This window comes from Chenopodium album, chromosome 3, assembly GCF_948465745.1.
Source record: "Chenopodium album chromosome 3, dcCheAlbu1.1, whole genome shotgun sequence".
Lineage (NCBI taxonomy): Eukaryota > Viridiplantae > Streptophyta > Magnoliopsida > Caryophyllales > Amaranthaceae > Chenopodium > Chenopodium album.
Window position 1 is genome coordinate 59461055 of NC_137836.1, and position 20528 is coordinate 59481582.

The following is a 20528-nucleotide window of genomic DNA, read 5'->3' on the forward strand; positions in this document are numbered from 1 at the left end:
TGGCGAGATGTAAGGAGCATCTAAAAACTTCTCAGGCCAGGGTGCAGACGTTGGAAGCAGAAATTGCCACTCTGCGGGCTGGTTATACAATTGAGCTGGAAATTGCTAGGAAGGGGGCACTTAAGGCCTTTGCACTTTCTCCTGCTTTTGCTAAGTTATTGGTTGATCGCCATGATGATGGTTGGGAGGCTGCTGCCCGCTATGTGAGCAGTTTGTATGGTGAGGGTGAGGAGCAGCAGGCTCGTTTCAACACTTTATGGGCTAAAGTTGAGGCTGCTGGCGACGCTGGCTTATTCCAGTTGCCTGCTGACCATCCTCGTGATGCTAGCTGCAAGGTTCCTGACCATGTCGTGCTTAACTTGGAGGTTCCCCTCTGCCCTGACATTGCTACAGCTATTGGGGTGGAGTCTTTGGCTGGTAGATAATAAAGGTTATGGCGGCTGTCACCTTCCTACTCCAGTGATTCCTCTGAGTTTCCCTCACCCTGATCCGTAGTAACTAGGTAGCTTTTGTTGCTGTCTTTGGGGTGTATAGCCGCCAAAGATTATATTATCTTGTATCTTCTCAGAATACTTTATCTTTTGTTACTGGGTCTGTCTAGCGTAACTTAAATTTATGTTTCCTTGACTTATTTTGCTGAGTGTTTCCTCGTCTTGGTGGACTAGGGCTCATCTTTGTACGTATTGTAACTGACTTGCTGGATGTTTACCCTATCCTGGTGGGGCAGGGGTTCAGCTTTGTGTTTTATGTACTTAATGATTTTTCTGCTATTTCGTCCATTGATTGTTTTGTAGTCTACGTGCTTGTTTGAACCTGCCGCTGAGCCAAAGTGTAGTAGAACCTAGACCTTAGCATAGCAGCCCCTCTGTTGCGCTCAGTGAAGCCTCTTAGGTTGGGCCTCCCTGTTTTCCTTATTTGGATATTGAGAGCTTTTTTGTTTTCTTGTCTTCTGCTCTCTTCAGCAGGGACTTTGATGAGCTTTGCTCTTTCTACCCTGCTTCCGTTGTATGCTTGTGCTTTACGTACTCTACTTAATTTTTGTAGAGACTTACGTGCATATTGATTAGTTTATTCAATTGTTGCCTGTTTGGCATCATTCGGTCTGCTCTGCTGAGACATATTCGTGTCAACTAGCTTTTGGCTATTCATTTTATGTCATTCAGCTTATTTTGTTGTGACTTGTCTGTGTTGTTCAGCTTGTTTGTGCTGCGACATATTGCTTTGTACCCCTTGCTTCTCTTTGAAAGGGCTTATCATTTGCCTATCTCTTCCTCTCCCCCTCAAAGAGGTGAGCTGGGTGGGACTAAGAGGACCTTAGTGTTGCCCGCACAGCTCACCCTTCTTCTTTTACTCTTTTTTTTTCAGACCTTCCCTACTCGAGTTAATCGTTTCAGACCTCCCCCTCATGCGTCCCAGAGATGGTGCCCTATGTTACTTTGAGCAAATAAGGTAAAATTTTGTTAGGGAGGTATGCCCTTTTGTCGTGTAACATTGTTTTGCTGCGCCACGCTATGGTGTTTTCTGTCTTCAGCACTTACGTGTTATTATTATTTTTCTTTTTTGTGTTTCCTCATGTTAGTACATGATGCTAAAGCATAATATAGTTAGGCAATTTTATGTAATATACTTCTCGTGTAGAGGCTCGTATTTCATTGAATTAAAATGGCTTGAATGCCTTAATTGATATAACATGAACTAAACAGGGTTCTTGCAAAATTGAAACAATTATCCTCAATTCTACTTAACTTTTTGCCTCTTTAAACAAAATATTTCTTTAGCACATCAGCATAGTAACTATTCCTTAAGACCTGACCTTCTTGATCTGCGAGGAGGAATGCACCAGGTCCTACCTGCTAATGAATGATGAAGGGACCTTCCCAATTATCTAACAGCTTTCCATGTTGGTTTCCTCTTCCCACTGCTGTTGTCCTTCTCAGGACCAGGTCTCCTGGCAGGAGCTCCCGGTGCTTGACTCTTTTGTTAAAAGCTTTGGAAATCCCACTCTTCTGAGCTGCCAGCTTAAGAGCTGCTTTTAGCCTTACTTCCGGCAGAAAGTCTAGCTCCTCGAGCATGCGCTTTTCATTTCCCTATGGCTTATAGTGTTGCATCCTCAGGCTGGGAATTTGCACTTTCACTAGGACAACTGCGTTAGCCCCATAAACTAGAGTGAAAGGGATTTTTCCGGTAGATTCTTTTTCAGTAGTTCTGTTTGCCCATAACACCTTAGGGACCAGGTCAGCCCATAAGCCTTTGTGTTCTCCAGCTTTCTCTGCAGGGCTGTTAAGATCAACTTGTTTGCCGCTTCGGCTTGGCCATTACTCTACGGGTGACAAACTAAGGCACTTGCATACTTGGTGCCCATGTCCTCCAGGTAATCCTTAATGGTGTCACAGTTGAATTGGCATTCGTGGTCAAAGACTACGCATTGCAGCACCCTAAACTTTGTGATGATGTTTTTCCATATGAATGTCCTCACTTGGGTTGCCTTTATGTACTTAGTAGGCTCAACCTCTATCCACTTGGTAAAATAGTCTACTGCCACTGTGAGGTACTTCCTGCCTGCTGACCCATTGGTGAAGGGTCCCAATATATCCATTGACTACAAGAAAAAGACTGTTTTTTGACGGAAATTTTTTCTAGGAAACAACCTATTTTCCGTCGAAAAGTGGGTTTCCGACGGAATTCCGTCGGAGTTGGTCCGTCGGAAAAGAAATCGTAGGACACAAATGACATTTTCTGACGTAAACTTCGTCGGAAACACTTTTCCGACAAAATATCCGACGAAATTTCCCGTCCAAAGACATTTTTCGGCAATGGGAAAATCAGTCGGAAATTTCCGACGAATTTTACATTCCGTCGTAAATTTCCGACGGGGATTCCGTCGGAAACAGTTTCAACCGAAATAAAAAAACGCCGCACCACCACCGGCACGGCGTTTAACCACCTTAAATTCCTAACTTACCCACCAACAAACCTATATCTCCACCAGTCCACCACCAGTCCCCACCGCCAAACCACCCCACCGCAATAAAAAACAAACATAAAAAAAATCCCCACCCAAAACCCAGATCTACCCACCACCACCTCCCTCCCTTCAGCCCCAATTTAAACCCCACGTACCAGATCTGCCGACCACGACACCGCAACCCAAAAAAATTAAAAAAAGCTGACCACACATCATCACCAACCTAACCCCCAAAATCGGAACTCTAACAACCACCACCACCACCATATTTTTAAAAAAAAAATCCCAAAAAAAAATTAACAAAATAAAATCAAAATTAAGAAAAAAATAGATACATACCTTAATTTGACAAAACAAAACCTCAAAATTGGGTTTATAAGGCCAAATTCGACCATGAAAACTCTAGAAATAAAGCTTTCATGGTCGAATTTGACCCCAAAACCTTCGTTGTTGATGTCGGTGTTGGTGTCGTTTTAGTTGATATCGATGTTGTTGCGGCGGAACGGTGGTAGTAAGGTGGGTGAAAGAGATGAGAAAAGATGACTGAAAATGAAGAAGGGGGACAGAGAAGGAGATCGAAAGGGAGACGGAAGGAGATCGAAAGGGAGATAGAAGGAGAAGGGGGGCAGAAGGAGAAGGGGGGCAGAAGGAGAAGGGGAGAGAGAAGAGGAATTAGAAGAGGAACGAGAAAGGTGAAAGGAAAGAGGAGAGAGAAGAGGACCGAGAGAATGAAAGAAGATATAGAAGAAGAAGGGGGAAAGAGATATTAGGGGCGGAAAAGTGAAGTGGGGGATTTAGGGTTTTTAGTTTTTCAAGAGGTTGTTTTTTTTTTTAAAATACGTTTCGACGGAAATTTCCGACTTTCCGACGGATTTGTATTCCATTGGAAAATGTAATTTCCGACCGAATATTCTGTCGGAAAGCCCATATATTCCGACGGAAAAAAAATCCGTCGAAATTTCTGAGTTTTCCGGCGGAATTACATATCCGTCGGAACCAGTCCGTCGGAGACAGGCCTATTTCTAGTAGTGATTCCCCACTGAGCAAACGGGATCGGGCTAAGGATTGGGGTCAGATCATTTGCTGGCTGGTTTATGACTAGGGAATAATTTTGGCACTTGTAACACTTTTTCACATATGCCAGTGCATCTTGCGTCAGAGTTGGCCAGTATGCACCCCTTCTGAGAACTTCTACTCCCAGTGCCTTTCCACCGATGTGGTTGGCACATATTCCTGAGTGTGCCTCTTCCATGATTTTCTCTTGCTCCCACTCTGGGATACACCTTAGTAGAGGTTTTGAGAAGCCCTTCTTGTTGAGCTCCCCGTTCATCACCACATACCAGTTAGCGTCTTTCTTCACTTTCTTAGCTTGCACTTCATCGTCCGGCAGTGAGCCATGAATTTTGTATGCCATTATGTCTGTGAACCAAGTTCTTTGCTGCCCGACGCAATTGGCCTGCTCCTTTTCAGCGATACTGCTTTTCTCCAGGACTTCCACCATCACCGTCCTTGTGAGGTTCTGCAAGGTGGAACTAGCTAACTTTGATAACGCGTCAGCTTGGGAGTTTCCCGCTCTTAGGACAAAGTCTATCAAGAAGTGGACTAGCTGAGCAGCTAGATCCCTTACCTTGGTTACATACTTCAGCATTGTGGATTCCCTAATCTCATAATCCCCCTTCAGTTGACTGGCTACAAGCTGGGATTCAGTCTGCAGATGGACTTTCTTGGCCCCGGCTGCGATGCTCATACGCAGGCCTGCCAAAGCTTTGCCGGCTGGCTTGCTGATGAACCTAGTCAGTGTGGCCATTCTGCCTGTCAGCCACATGATGTCCTTGATGCACTTAGGCTCGGCAAGCTCAAGACTGCTTCAACCTTCTCCGGATTTGTATGTATCCCTCTCTCGCTGATCAGGAAGCCTAGGAACTTTCCCGAGCTTACCCCAAAGACACATTTCTTTGGGTTAAGTTTGATGTTATACTTGTTTAGGGTGGCAAATGTTTCCTCCAAATCCATGATATGCCATGCTTGTGTGACGCTCTTAACAATTGAGTCGTCCACGTATACCTCAACATTCCTACCTTTCTGGTGCATGAACACTCTATACATTGTCTTTTGAAAAGTAGCTCCAACATTCTTCAACCCAAAGGGCATAGCTATGTAATTGTACACTCCCCCCTCGGTGATGAATGCGGTTTTCTGCTGGTCTGGGTTATGCAAACTGATTTGATGGTATCTTGAGAAGGCATCCATGAAGCTTTATCTACCAGCTGATCGATTCGTGGTAGTGGGTAACAATATTTTGGACATGCTTTGTTGAGATCTGTGAAATCAACGCACATCCTCCACTGGCCATTTGCTTTCTTCACCATGACCACGTTGGCTAGCCACTCCAGGTAATCGCAGGGCTCAATGAATCCAGCTTCTAGGAGTTTTTCCACTTCTTCCTGGATTGCCTGATTTTTCTACGCGAAGAAGCTTCGTTTCTTCTGCCTTACTGGTTTAACATATTCCTTCACGTTCAGCCTGTGGACCATGACCACGGGGTCAATTCCGGGCATCTCATCTGCTGAAAATGCGAAGATGTCCTTATTCCTCCTCAGCAATTCTATGAGGTGCACCCCCACTCTAGGATCAATGTCCTTTTCGATTTTTACTGTTCTTAAGGATCATCTTCTTTGAGATCAACTTTAACATGCTCCCGCTGGGAAGCGGTCTATCCATCTTCTCCTTTCCGGGCTCAAAATTTTTAATGGCCAGCTTTTGTTTATCCTTCTCCCTGTGATATTCTTCGCGCTTTCTTTTTCTTGACTTTTTCTCAACCTGCTCAACGAATCTTTTCTCTAAGAGTGGATGTTGTCTGGTCCTGGCGGGCTGCTTTAGGGAAATTATGTAACATTGTTGAGTTGTTTTCTGGCTTCCCCTGAGCTTTGCTGACCGCCCTTCATTGGTTGTGTAAGCCATGGCAAGATGATAGGTGGAAACCACTCTGCCAATCTTGTGGATGAGTGGCCTCCCCATGATCACATTGTAAGGTGAAAGGAGTCTATGACCAAGAACTCTGCTCGAATATCGCGTCTTTTCGACCTTTCTCCTACTCGGACTACGAGCTCGATTATACCTTCCGACGTCAATCCAGATCCGTTAAACCCGGTGACTTCATAACTCACCCTTTTTAGGTCCTTTCTGTCTAACTTCAGCTCTTGAACACGCTGATATATTGATGAGTGTTAGTTATGGCACTCATTAGGTTCTTTTTAGGATGAATTTCATGCTATTCTTTAGCTCTTTTACTCAGTTTTTCATTGATTTTACTCTTTATTTCTTTTAGTTTTCTAATTCTTAGTTTGATTTCTTCTTTTAAGCATTTCTTGGTTTATTTTGTTATTTTCTCTTTTATTTGCTTGTTTTCCTTTGTTTTTCAGGTTAAGATCGTTTTTCAAAGTTTCCTGAGCCTCTTCCCGAGTTTGGCATTGATTAAGATGCTTAGTGATCTCCATTTGAAGCTCAAGCATGGAGAAGTGCAAGTTCCTAAAGACCTTGAGCTGTGCATTTAAGCTGTGGGGGCATGATTTTTAGTCTTGAACCCACAAACATGGAGTTTAGAAACTGCAAGGTTCCGTATTTATCAAGAGCATTAAGTGGAGCGCACAAGGAGTATTGGAATGATAAGGAAGAGGGCTCTCCTGCTCCCAGGCGCGGACGCGCGGCCTGGTGGTGCGGGCGCGCCTCCTTCTGGCGCGGGCGCGCCTACCTGGGTCCCTGTTCCGTACCTTGCGCGGTCGCGCTCCCCTTATGGTAAGCCGCGCCTGTATGGGTTTATTCGGGGATGATCTAACTAACTTCTCTTAGTTAGTTTTACTATATATAGATTTTCTTTCTATTATTAGAGAGGAATTATTCCAGAATTAGATTAGTATTAGGTTAGGTTTTTAGAGAGAGAAAATCTAGTTTGTAGAGAGAGTAGTTCTTGATTGATGATTGAAGATGGATGATTCCAAGTGTTTTCTCTATTGAATTAGTTTGTAAGGATTTCTTTATTTTAATGCAAACTTAGTTTTGATTTCAATTGCTTTGTTGATTGTTCAAGTTTGAATTGAATTTGTGTTTGAATTGGTTTATTTGATATAATGATGATGAAATTGTTGATTAGTTTAGTTTTGATCTTAATTTCAATGAATAGTGAGTAGTTTTCTTGCTAGGGAATTGGTAAAGCATATATGAGTAATTGATTGATGCTAATTGGGGGGAATTGATGGAGTTGATGTTGTGATTAAATTGGTTGATTGATTATGTGCATGTGTATGTTTAATTTAGGAGTGATCAACCTAGTTTCTTACACTAGATTGCATTGTAGGTTCTCATTGATACGGAAAATTGATTTATGGCTTACATTTGTTGATTGAGGGGATTTGTGAAGTTCCTAGTTAGTGTCTTTCGTAGTTGGCGCTAGTTTGACCTATAGGAAATTAGTCTATCACTCTCTCTTGATTGCATAATTGACCTTCCCTCGCATCATTCGACTTAGTCATCTCTAATCCCAATTAGTTGAATCATTTACGAGTCTATGTGGATCCATACCCAAGTACTTGATATGTTTGATTTCAATTTGATTGTTTGTTTTGCTTAGTTGCTTAGATTACACACACACCTACCCCTCTTTGACTTCGACATAGCTTGACTTAGACCATAGTAGTTAGCTCCCATTCCCTTAGGTTCGATCCTTGACTTGCCGTTATACTTGTATGAAGGTGTGTCGACAGTTTATAAATTTTGTTTTGACCAAGGGTAGATTAGTTTTCAACGACCTAGTCTCGCCTAGGGTTATATTTATGATGTTAGCTGAGCTCCCCTCATCTATTAATATTCGGTCTACCTCCTAGTTTGCAATTCTCATCGTTACTACTAGAGGATCATCATGAGGATAGATTATGCCCTTTGGGTCATTCTCATCAAATGTAGTTCGCGGCTGCGGGGGAAGAGGTGGCCACCTGCGCTTCTCATTATGGTTTATCTGATGTATCATTGCCCGCAGGTCTGCCCGGGCCTTGTTCACTGTTCCCCCATGCATCGGTCCTCCGCTGATCACATACACCCTGCCTTCTGGCTTGCTATCTCTGTCTCTATCCTCAGCAGGACCACTGTGACCTCCTTTGCGGTTACGAGCTACTCTGTCCTCTTCTCTTCTTTTTGGGGGATCAGCCAGCTGTTTGAACTGGTTCAGATACCCTCTTTTGACTAGGTCTTCTATGTTGTCTTTCATGTGTTTGCATTCATCAGTTGTGTGGCTGTGGTCCCTATGAAAGTCACACCACTTGCTGGGGTCACGGTTCCTATTAACCATCCTAGGAGGTCTCTGCCACTTGTCATCAGCTTTGTTCATGCTGAAAATGTGGGATCTCGAGTGAGTGAGCGGGGTGTACTGGTCGAACCTTCAAGGTCTTCCTCCCCTCTTTGGGTCTACCCTTCTCACCCCAACAGCACGATCTGCCTCCCTGCGACCTTGCTCAGCTTTGCTGGGTTGGTAAACCCTGGCCGTGTTTTCAGCCCGGGTCACTTCTGCCCGCTTAACTGGGTCGTTTGGTGCCTTCCTGCTCAGCATTGCTCTGTCGGTCTCGTCTGCCTTGATGAACTCGTGCGCTTTACCTAGCGCTTCAGCTAACGTCTTGAGGCTCTACGCCCCATATACGCTCTGAATGGTGAGCCTAGTAGCAAACCGCTCTGCATTGCCAGCAACGCTACCTCCTGGCTCATGTTTGGGATGGTTGTTGCCTCCCTGTTGAATCTGGTGATAAACTCCCTCGGGAGCTCATCTTTCCCCTAAACAAGTGACATTAATTCAGTTGTCATCTTAGTTCGATCTACCAAGGTGATAAATGCTCCATAAACATCCTTTTCAGCTGGTTATATGAGTACACGGAACCCTTGGGAATGGCTCCATGCCACTCCGCTACCAGCCCCTCTAGAGTTGGCGGGAATTCTTTGCACCAGACTGAGTGCGTCATGGTGTACAGCACCATGTGGTTCTGAAAAGCCGAGATATGATTCTTAGGTGTTGTAGTTCCGTTGTACCTACAGCTTGGCATCTTTATCTTCTCCATCGGTTCCTCCAGAATCTCCCGGCAAAATGGGGAATCATCTGAAATAACCTGGATCTGTGCTCGATTCTCCCTATCCAGGCTTGGTCCTTGCTTAGAGGTTGGAGACCTGCTGCGAGCGATTCGTCTCTCCGGGCTGCCTTTAGCCTGGGTTATTTCCTCCACGCTCCATTCTCGATTCAGATTTCGAGCTTCCAACTCCAACACCTTCTTCCTCAGCTGGACGAGATCCTTCTGCTCGGGAGTGGGGGTTGATGGTGTTGCCTTCTTCACCGCTAGTTCAGTAGCTGCTGCTACTGGTGATGAGCTCGCTCCCTTACCAAATTTAGCAAGGACTGCTGTCATCACTGCCAACTGCTCCTTACTACACTTAGAGAGGTTTTGCAAAATGGCTGGCATGTTTACGGGCTGCGGTTTTTGGGCTATGGGTGCTGAAACAATGGGTTCATTGTTCGTGCCTTTCAATGGTATACCATACTTGAAAATGGAACTAGATCCTACCGAATCGACTAGTTTCGACGTTGCTTTAGCTGCAACAGACGTCGATCCGATTGGGTTGGATTTTTGTGAGACGGTGGATTTGGGTTTCTCGGCGGATCCTTTGAGATCGATGGTTGCTGGTGGTGTTTTTTATGGTGTTTTGTTAGCGTCATTGGCCTTGGGTATGGGTGTTTATACAGCTTCCTCCCTGCCATGGTGGTTTGTCAACTAGTCCCTAACTTAGTTGGTGAACCTCAGGTTAGATGATCCTTCCCCTCCTTCTAGCGCCAATTGTTCCAGGTATGGATCCAAGGGTTCTGCTGGATGAGCTGGGCCCCATTGACAACCTACACAAGGCAACACATGTAAATTGCCCTCGGGGGTGGCTTGAGAAACCCCCCTCTGATGCCTAAGTTAGAGAGTGTTTAGAGAGAGAAAGTGTACTTAGAGAGATGTAGAGAGTGTAACAACTTATGTGTCTAACCTCCTTTCCATTGCACTTTTCCCTCTATTTATAGGTGTACGATCTCCTTTGTGGAGAGTTCGACCTGGTCAGCTCTCCGGGGTGACTCCATCGGGCTGGTGAGCCCCTCACAGTTGTTCTCTTAGCCATGAGTGCGCACCCTGGGGAGCTGGGCGATAGTTCAGCGGGAGCTATCCTATACACTAAGTATTTAGATTTTTTATTTTTGTTTGAATATAATAACATGCCTAGACAAACAGATAGAGATATTTCTACTTGTGGTCGGCGTCAGGCTTTCTGAGGGGACACTCCCACGGTTTCTAGGGGAATAGACGATGCCTTGGAGATTGAGCCTCGCCCCTCTACGAGTAGGGGTAGGTGGACTTGATTCCCCGTCTATACGGGATCATCACAGGGGATCCTGTCACCAACGCCTAAAGGGAGTCTGCTGGTTTGGGAGATTTCTATTCAGCAGTTGTGGGATTTCGCAGCCCCCGAGGTTGTGGTTCGACAGCTGTTCGAGCGCTGTTGGACTATTTTTGGGATACTACCAACACTTTTTACTTTGCTTGGGGGGAGATGACGGTGAATCCTCTGGATTTCAGCATGATCAGCGGCTTGCGCTTCACCGAGCGACCTGTACAGCAGATTCCTGACCTCACTTGGGGGGAGAGTGAGGTAGCGGAGTTATTAGGTCCTGTCGTTCAGCTTATCAGGACTCGGCCGGTGCCTCGAGGTGGTCCTAGGAGTGGGCGATCAAAGTTGGCTTCTTTTCTTGCCCATGGGTTTGACATAGCTGAGACGACACCTAAGCAGCGAGTACGGATCTTTATCTTGATCCTTTTTTTTGGGACTCTTTCTCATGATAGAAGTTCTCGTGCGCTTGTTGCTACCTACCGTCTCTGGTCAGAATCGGTGAGATAGGATCCTACGGTTGGGCTAGTATTGAATATGCTGATCTACTCTCGTCGCTGCGTCATGGCTGCAGGCAGCTGAACAACCAGGCCCCTATTGCTGTCTATGGTTTGTGGAGAGTCGTTGAGGTGACGATCTTTTCCTCTTCTTGTTTTGCTTTTATCGCTTTAGCTCATATGTTTAGAGGTCATTCTTGTTTCAGTTGTGGTTCTATGAGTACTTTCCGGGATTTGTTCCTCGACGGCATCGCGGAGCGCTCCATGATTTCCATGTCGAAGCTTGCTGGCGTGAACGAGGCGAGTCACGAATGGAGTCTGTATCGAGTTTGCGCGGGCTGCTACTTCGGGGCACCTCTATTGTTGGTGTAAGGGTCAATTTCACAGTGTATTATTTTTTTACTTTGATGTTATTTCTCGACATTCACTACAATCTTTTATGGTTTTCAGATCGCTGTCGAGATCCAGTATTGGCCTTGGGCTGGCATGACCGACCTTCCCAAGGCTTTGCAGCTTTCGGCGTGCCGTACTGTCTTCTTTAGTACAGCACGCTTTGTTTGGTACCTTGGAGAGCGTGTTATTCATCAGCGCAGCGTTGATCACTTTGTTGTGCCATTGCCTCCACCTGAGTGGATGTTAGACTCACGCTTGTTGGGAGAGCTGCTAGATAAGGGGGAGCGTTATACATTTCCTTGGCAGGAGTTCGTGCGTATGGAGAGCGATTACTCCCAGAACTTACTTCCTTACTAGGCCCCTCCACGACGTCTTCCCGAGGTTTGCTTTTCTTTTAGAATTTAAATTTGCTAGTCCCTGTTTAAATCATCGAATAACCTGATTATTCGATCATGTTTTAGGTGACTAATCATCGTTGGGGAAAGGTCAAGCTCCCTCCTTAGTCCGTTCGTTACTCGGGACCAATTGGCATGATTGAGGAGCATATTGCTAATGCACAAGAGGGTTTCAGACATGCGCAGGAATCCCTACCCGATGAGTTTGAGTCGGTAAGCTTTTTTTAACATGTCTTTTAATCTTCTTAATACTGCTTGTTATTGTTTTTTTTGTTTCAGGTCACGCACTCGGACATGATAGGCTTTATGAAGTTGATTGATGCTTTCAAGCATTGTGTCATCAAGCTACGACGCGGTGCGAGTTGTCAGAGTGGCTCAGACGATGTTTATGAGATATATTCATCTTTTTCTCATGTTTACCTTTTCTTGTATCATTGATATCTTTTCATTTTGTGTCTTTCAGGAGCAACGGAGGCAATGGAGGTCTCGCTCGCGCTCGAGGCATAGAGGCTCGGACGAGGGGGGGGGGGCTTAGTCACCGTAGAAGATCCCCTAAGGTTCATCGACATTCTCGGATACACCGACAGCAGCCTCAGACTTCTCATCCGTTTTAGGGGCTTCAAACTCGGTGGCCGCAGTCTAAGTTTTTTCAGTCGTCTCAAGAGACTCAGTGGTTGTAGCCTCGGCCTTCTTTGCTATTTCAGGAGACTCAGTGGCAGCAGCCTCGGCCTTCTCAACCATTCCAACAGGCTGAGTCTAGGCCGATCATCACTCCTACGGACAAGGGTTTATTTTCAGTTCCATTGTCTGGGACGTTGCCTCCATCGACGCTTCCTACATCTTGGAGTCAGTCTACGCAATTTACCAGCCTGGACAGGACTTGCTTTGAATATACCTTCTGCTGGAGATGTGGGTACTAGTAGTAGGGACACTACTCCTGGCACTCGGATGATGGAGGGTCTTTTTGGTCCGTCATTCCCTTACTCGCGGCCTAATGATGACACTGATCCTAGCTCTGGATCTGAGTAGAATCGACCGAGGGTTTTTATTATGTACTTGGTTTATGACACTTGACATCATTTATGTACCATGACTTACTCTGTATATTTTATTCACACTTTATGTATTTGACATTATTGCTTAATTAGTGTGCATGTTAGTGTGTGCTTGAGACTAATTGTGTGTGATTGTGTATGATGCGAAACAAAATCGTTATTTTTCCTAAGTGGAGGGTACCGACCTTCCCCAAAAGAAAAAAAAATTAAAATTATGAGATTAGTTTTACAACTTCCCCAAAATAAAATAAATATACAAATAAAAAATGGGACAAGTTTTACCATTTCCCCACAAGAAATTAAAAATCAATAATAAAAATGGGACAAGTTTTACAACTTCCCCAAAAGAAAATAAATATACAAATAAAAAATAAGACTAGTTTTACAAAGTCCCCAAAAGAAAAAGAAAATAAAAAATAAAAATAAAGGGAGAATTTTATTAGGAATAAAACTCTCAAAAAAACGAGATTGGAAGTGTAGGCGTCGTTCGAAGTTCGCCTACGTTAAAGCTTGTGTGAATATGTTTGGCACTCATAGGAAGTGGGAATTGACGTATACGATTAGGGACAAGGAAAGTAGGGAGCCGCCAACAAGTTTTTAAGGAACTTGTAAACCGTTCACGGATCATAAAAGGCAACCACGAATAAGGGACAACGATAGGCAACAACGATTGACCCGTGAAGGTTACACCCCATTCATAATCCATGAGATTACTAACTCCATATGGTTCGGAACCACGAAAGGAGGATCGGGGATGATGGTATGAAGTGAGTCATGGAGTCACATTCGCCCGTATTGGCCTCTACTCGATTCTTATAGGGAAAAGTGATTTCTGCGATCTCAAAGGCATACAAACAAAATATTCAATTCGCTCCAAACTATTATTAAGCTAAATTGGTTTAATATTAATGCAACACATAATTCTATAAAATTTGTGATCACTTGAATTAAACAACAAGATTAAAAAGGAACCTAAACCGGTTGTCCAAATTATCTTATTAGGCGTGCTTTTCAATTACATATTCCCTTTAACATGCAAAATGGTGATCATAACAATAATAGAATAAACATTAATATTGGAAGCAATTCAACAATAAATTGTTAGTCAAATCAAATATAAAATAACCCTAATCATGATACTAGCAATATTAAAATAAAATAAGAGTAATTAAATTAATTAATTACTCACATTCCGCGCGTTCCTTTAAATTGCTACATCATGAATAAATTGTTAGTAACTTCAATAAAAATATAAAGCAAATGGAAATTAAATTAAATTAGAATTAAAGTTCATTTGGTCCAAACCCTCAGTTAATTCTACCTTTCACGCTTTGGTTAAAGTATAGAACTTCAGGTATTGTATGGACTCCTTGGAGTGCTTAAAGGAAGAAATAGTGAAAGAATGGGGAGGCTAGTGTTTAGGATAAAGAGGGAGAAGAGAATTATTTGATGATCAAGCTTGTTGATGATTGGAAAAGGGGTGATATGACCTCTATTTATGGAGAAAAAAGAAGGTCGAAGAATCAAGAAAAGATCGAGTTCGAATCGGATTAAAACTCTTGCGATAGACAGCAGTTTTTGCGGTTTTTGTTTTTATCATATCTTTTGATCCATAAATTGGAATAAGATTAATAAGATATAGTTGGAAAGATCTTGAATTCTACTTTCTAACCCAATTAGAATCAGATTAAAATATTTTGTATAACAAAAGATATAGCCGAAATAGTGAGACGGTGTCAGTTTTGGATAGAGTTTGACATTTTATTCATATCTTTTCCGTTATAGCTCGGAATTGATATTATAATATATCATTGGATATATAATTTCAAGGGATATCCAACCATATAAAATTTGGATAAAAACTATAAGACACGAAAATAATATCTGTCTATCTTTGAACGTCTTTCAATTCGGATATAAATTAAATAGGATTTTCAAAAAAAGGAGTTTTATTCAATTTCAAACTATTTAATCTTATCTTTTCAAAAAGGATAATTAAGATCTTTTAGAAACTTATAGAAGCTTCTAATTAATAATAATCGGTTTAGGAATGGGATTAAATAATTTGGACCCTCCACATGATCATTGGGTCGTAGGTAAGGTGGGCTTAGGTTCTGTTTGGGCTCAGTTTAATATTTTGGCCATAACTTATTCGTTACAACTCAGATTTGGGCTTATAATACATCGTTGGAAAGCTCTTTTAAAGCCCCATCCAAATATTCAATCATTTAACCCATATTATGGACCAAAATAAACTGTATTAAATGTTTTTATAAAAAGGAACGAAATGATTGATTTTAAAGGACACGAAATGAATTATTTTGGGTTTAAAGACATGAAAAGAGGAAAATAAGTTACGGTTTGGGGAAATGGGCTAGGAATTGGTTTGGTTTATGAAATGGAAATATGGATTCAAGCACTCCAAGATTAAATACTAAACCCGACCAATAATGGCGGTGAAAGGTTGTTCATCATCGGGTTTGGTTTTGGGGAGACATTTTTAGGTGTCTACAGGAAGATAAACGGTGAAGGAAAAAAATAAAAATCCGGATAAAAATAGGTCAAGGATAAAAAAAATTAAAAAGCGCGTGACCACCGTGACACGGCAAAATATGCCGCGTCACGGTAAAGATTGCCGCTTCACGAAATTTTGTCCCATGACACGCTGGAATTTACCGTGTTACGGCGCGTATATATTGCAGTGATGTGTTTTGCGCATGTAACTGGATAGATTTTTCGCGTTTCTGAATGCTTTTGGCTATAAATTACGACCAGTTAATTAGTGATATGCATAATTACTAAACATAAAATAGCTAGAATTCATATTTCAATAATAATGTCTTAGAATTTTGATAATACATTAAATGACTGGTCAAATTATTTGACTAATGCAGACAAAGAGAGCTAGATTTGTTTTATGTTAGAGGTTTATTAGCATTAAGGCGTGTAGCAATTGAACATGAGTTTCTGGGAGCAACCTTAGATTACTGGAGTCCGGAAAAACTCATTGTTTCAAGTTCGATTATGATGAAATATGTCCTCTGTTGTTGGAATTTGGTGCTATGTTTGGCTTCCCTGCTAGAAATCTCATTGTAATGCCTACTCTGCGTGAATATTATTACAAGGATTTTGAACGTCATTTGAATCTGACAGATCTAGATTTAAATAGAATTATGTGTTGTATTGAAGTATATCTAGAAAAGCTAGCAAATTTATATTTTAATCGTCCTGTCTCCGAGTTATATCAAGTATAACGTAGAAGGGCTTATGTTTTTTGCATGTTTATTTGCAAACGGTAGAGTAGGACATGCTTGTTTAGCATCTGTGCTTTAACATGTTAAATCTAGAAGATCTCCTATGCCTACTGGCCTTGGAGAAACTTTGCGCGGTCTCAAAGAAGCAAAATCTGACCAGAAAGCCATCAAGAAGGGCTCTCTAGTACTGTTGCAAGTAAAAATGCATTCTAGTTGACCACCGTGACACGTAGCAGGCACCGTGTCACGGTATTTTTTGTTGCGACACAGTGCATTCTGCCGTGTCACGGTGCTTCTCTGCTTTCTTTTTTTTCGCAACTAACAATCTGCGTCTTTTTTCGTAACTGACCATCTGCGGTTTTTTTTTTTTTACAAATTTGATTGATGGAGCGTTTGAAACTGTCTGAAGCCCCCGACGATATTGAAAAATATGGTCCCAATGATTTCGTTCGTAAGAAGAAAAATTACTCTACAAACATGTCATATGATTATTGAGTGAGTTGGATCACGTAAGTTTGATGTGAAGGGACGACTAGGAGGTAAGAAGGCGCCTCCTAAAGATCGTCTAGGTCCGAGAACACAAGGGATTGAATTTAAGACTCCTATAATGCCTAAGAAGAAAAGTTATGTAAAAGGAAAGGGTAAAGAAAAGATGGTTTATAGGGAGAAGCATCCTAAGAACTATAAAAGGGGTGAAAGAGGTGAAAGTTCAACTACATGTGTGACGGTTCGGGCTACAAAAGACACACTAATGGTGAAGCCCGACCTAATGGAAAAGAAGAATGAAGCTTCGAAACTAAAGAAGGACCATTATTGCTTTGATTTTATGATTTAAATTTTAATTTTTAAATAAGGCGTATGATGCCAATAGTTGTAATCACATTTATTTCAATAATATTAGCATATTTATTTTTGCCTTAAATAAAAATTACAATGACTTTTTTTTTTATCCGAGTCAAGAAGTCGGATTCAATGGAAGAAAAAAATAAAAAATACAAAATTCCGCGAACACAATGTGTCGCGTCACGGTGGTATTTACCGTGACACGGTTCAACTATCGTGTCGCGGTGGAATCTGACGTGGCGCAGAATAATAAATGTTGCCGTGCTGCGGTATTTTTTGATGTGGCGCTATGAATGTTTCCGTGTCGCGGTGTAAAATTCCGTGACACGGTGCCCTCTTGTTGGATATTTTTGAGAAATTTTCCTCGGGTCGCGTTATTTTCTGCCGCGCCGCAACGTTTTTTTATCGTGACACGTGGTGGATGCTTCTTTGCAGTTTTCCTCAATATATGCCGTGAGTATGGTTATGGGGGAAGGATGTTTATTTTTTTAAGTTGTCGGGCCCCCTTGAGGGGTTGCCCATGTATCCTTAAAAGGAATCAGGCCAAACGTAGCTCTAACGGGCCTTGAACCCTTTGCAACTAGGCATAAAATTTCTTGAGTTGATCTAAATTGGTTAAATTGTGGAAACCGTTGCCATCCATGTATACTAATTGTGTCGCTCTGTAAAGAGGGTGATCCCATCGTAAGGGGGTCCTTCCTTAGATGCCCACGGCCACTTAAAAGCCTTTGACTTTACACTTGTTAGGTAATATTAGGATTTGAATTCCTGACTGTTTGGGAGACCTTGAATTAGAAATGATACTCTCATCACGCTTTTTTACAACAAACAAGTAGGAGTCGCCAATGAGTTTTAGGAAAACTCATAAACCTCGTTCATGTCTTTCTTCCATGTGGAGTTCATGGAATAATTCGCACGAATCGTAAGTTTACCCATGCCCAAATTGGTCTACATAAACCAGGAATGAGTTCGGGAGCGAGGGTACTAAAATAACGTTCCTTTTAAGGAGGAATCGCTATTCTAGCCCTAATACGGCCTCTACTAGCTCTTCCTTTTTTGCAATTTCATTACCAAAAAATATATGCAACGTGATACCTAAAGCTAAGTTAGTTGATTTTATTTACACACGTTAATTCTCGTAGGAATTACATTGCAACGTCGTTATTCTTTATTTAATCAAATTCGTGAAAAGAACAAGAAAATAAACAATATTCGCGTTGGCTTAAGTGATCAACCAACAATTAATTATCCAATTCTAATCTTTATTTAATGCAAGATACTATGTGAAAATAATTAATTAGTCCTTTTAAGGTGATCAAACAATACAAATTAATTAATTAAGGTTCCTTTAAAAAAGAAAATAAATATGATTTATCTAAGTGCTCGGGAATTTACCACTTCTCTTTGCTAGATCTCCGTTTAGAACACTGATGGACACCTTCTTGTTGGAAAACCTCCACCATAGTAACAAAAGATCAAGGGGTGAGTGTAGACACCCATCTATGTCTCCCCAAAACCAAACCCGGTGATGAGTACCTTTCGCGTCGAATCATAATCGAATGAAGTGAAAGTGTGGAAAGTCTAGTGTTGCGGGTAGTTTTAATTATTTTCTCTTCTCTCTGTTTTTGAAAACTTATTTTAAGAAAACAGTCAATCCAGTTTGGTTGGTCCATGATATGGGTCCAATAGTAGTGTAGTTGGATGGGGCTTGCAAAGACCTTTCCAACGATATATTATAAGCCCAATTCCGATGAATATTGAGGAAGTTATGGCCAATTTACTAAACTGGGACCGGTTTGAGCCTTATATACGGCCCAATGATCTAGGGGAGGGCCTAATATGATGATTTATCATTCCTAATGAAATTAGGAATGGTTTTAGTCTTCTGGATTCTTCTAGAAGGTTCTTTTCATTCCTAATTCAATTAACATTGATAAATTGACTTTTGTTGAGTTTTCAGAGTTTTAATCAAAATCAAATAGCATTTTCGAGGAAATTATATGATTTTATCCTCCAGTACGGTGAACTTATCTGATTTTCGAAAACGCGTTGGAAATAAGCTTGGCGCCTAACCCCAGGCCTTGGCGCCTGGAACCAGGCCTGGCGCCTGGCGCTAGTGTTGATGCCTGGCCAGTTAGCCAAGGGTGGCGCCAGCTCTGTTTTCTGTGCGTCAGACTCTGTTTTGTTTATTTTATCTTTTTGGCTGATTTTCTCTATAAATATCGTATTAAAAACTCCGTTTTCATTCATCATCTACATCCATCATTCACCTACAATCAGTTTTCATTCGCAATCATTGATTCTCTAATTCTCTCTTTTTCATTCACCAACTCTCATCAAGATTTCCTTGATTATTCTCACTCTCTCTCTCTTTTCTAAACTTTGTTTTCTCATACAAAATTCCACATTCACAAGATCTAGAAACACCTAGCCATATTCGAAGTTGCCTTCACCCTAGACGTGAAAGGTTTTAATTTCTGAGGGTTTGGTCCCAAATCTCTATTTCAATTATTTAATTTAATTGTTTGTTTTATTATTTTCCTTGAAGTTACTAACGTGTGTATTTTGTTATTAGAAAGAGGTACGAGGCATCAAAGTAAGTGCTTTAATTGATTTATTGATGTTATGATGTAGAAATCATGTTTACATTGTTATTATGATATTCCTAGTATCATGTCTAGGGTAATTTTAATATTAAATATGATTGTTACGATGCTTCCTATGTTCTTCCTAATATTTATGATTGTTAGTATCATGTTAGGGTTAAAGATTTGATTTTTATTGCTTAGTGACATGCTAGGGTTTGTTATTAATCTTGTTAGTATCATGCCTAGGATCTTGCTATTTTTTTTATGATTTAATTTTAACATGATTATGATTATAATTGTTATAATTTATGAACATGATTATGATTATTATTATTATTTTGATGATGATTATTTTATTTATGATTATTATTGTGATGATTTTATCAATATTATTATTATGTTGCTTGATGCTTATTTATTGTTATTGCTTGATCACACCTTTTATGCATGTTTAAAGGGAATTTGTACTTGTAATCACGTTTAATAAGATATTTAATAATCTTGTTAGGGTTAATTGTGATTATAATTCAAGTGATCGCCAATAATAGTTTATTTGTGCATTATATTCAACCAACATAGATTAAACAGGTTTAGGTTAATCCTATTGATTGCATGATAATCAGGAAGCGCACATGAATACGATCAGAATAAAGTAGAGGCCTATGATTAGGGCAGGTTCAATCTCTTTTAGGTTGGATTTGTACCTTCATCCCCGAACCCTTATTTGGTTCTAGACCTTATGGAGTTGACGATCTCTTGGATCGTTAAGGGGTGTAACCTTCATCTTATGAACGGTTTACAAGTTCCTAAAACTTGTTGGCGACTCTTTTGCTCTATCTTCTTCCCTTTTAGACGCCACCGTACTTTAGTGTATGATCACAGTGGGGTTCAAGCTAGTGGGATTTAAAGCTTGAAATTATTCCCTACAGTTTTTTACGACTCCACTGGGGAGGATTTCTATTTTAATTCCTGAATTTGTTTCGGCAATGATTTATAATGAGTGGATGAGACTCGAAACGTTCTAAGTATTTCATGTGCGTAATTTTGATTAACATTATTGTCATATGCATAAAAAAGATCTCATTG

General features: G+C 41.3%; 2 protein-coding genes across 2 annotated transcripts; both read right to left on the reverse strand.

Annotated features, from left to right (window-relative positions):
* Positions 1-3944: 3944 nt before the first annotated feature.
* Positions 3945-4772, reverse strand: LOC145625154 (uncharacterized). The gene has a single exon (XM_081678232.1). The coding sequence runs from the start codon at positions 4770-4772 to the stop codon at positions 3945-3947; it is 828 nt and encodes a 275-aa protein (XP_081534358.1).
* A 3069-nt stretch (positions 4773-7841) lies between these two features.
* On the reverse strand, positions 7842-8345 carry LOC145625156 (uncharacterized). Its single transcript, XM_081678233.1, has one exon. It carries the CDS (start codon positions 8343-8345, stop codon positions 7842-7844), a length of 504 nt encoding a protein of 167 aa, XP_081534359.1.
* Positions 8346-20528: the final 12183 nt, after the last annotated feature.

Bases quoted from the DNA above. Each gene is read 5' to 3' on its own strand.
- LOC145625154 (XM_081678232.1), bottom strand. From the start codon at position 4,772: ATGGCCACACTGACTAGGTTCATCAGCAAGCCAGCCGGCAAAGCTTTG.
- LOC145625156 (XM_081678233.1), bottom strand. From the start codon at position 8,345: ATGAACAAAGCTGATGACAAGTGGCAGAGACCTCCTAGGATGGTTAAT.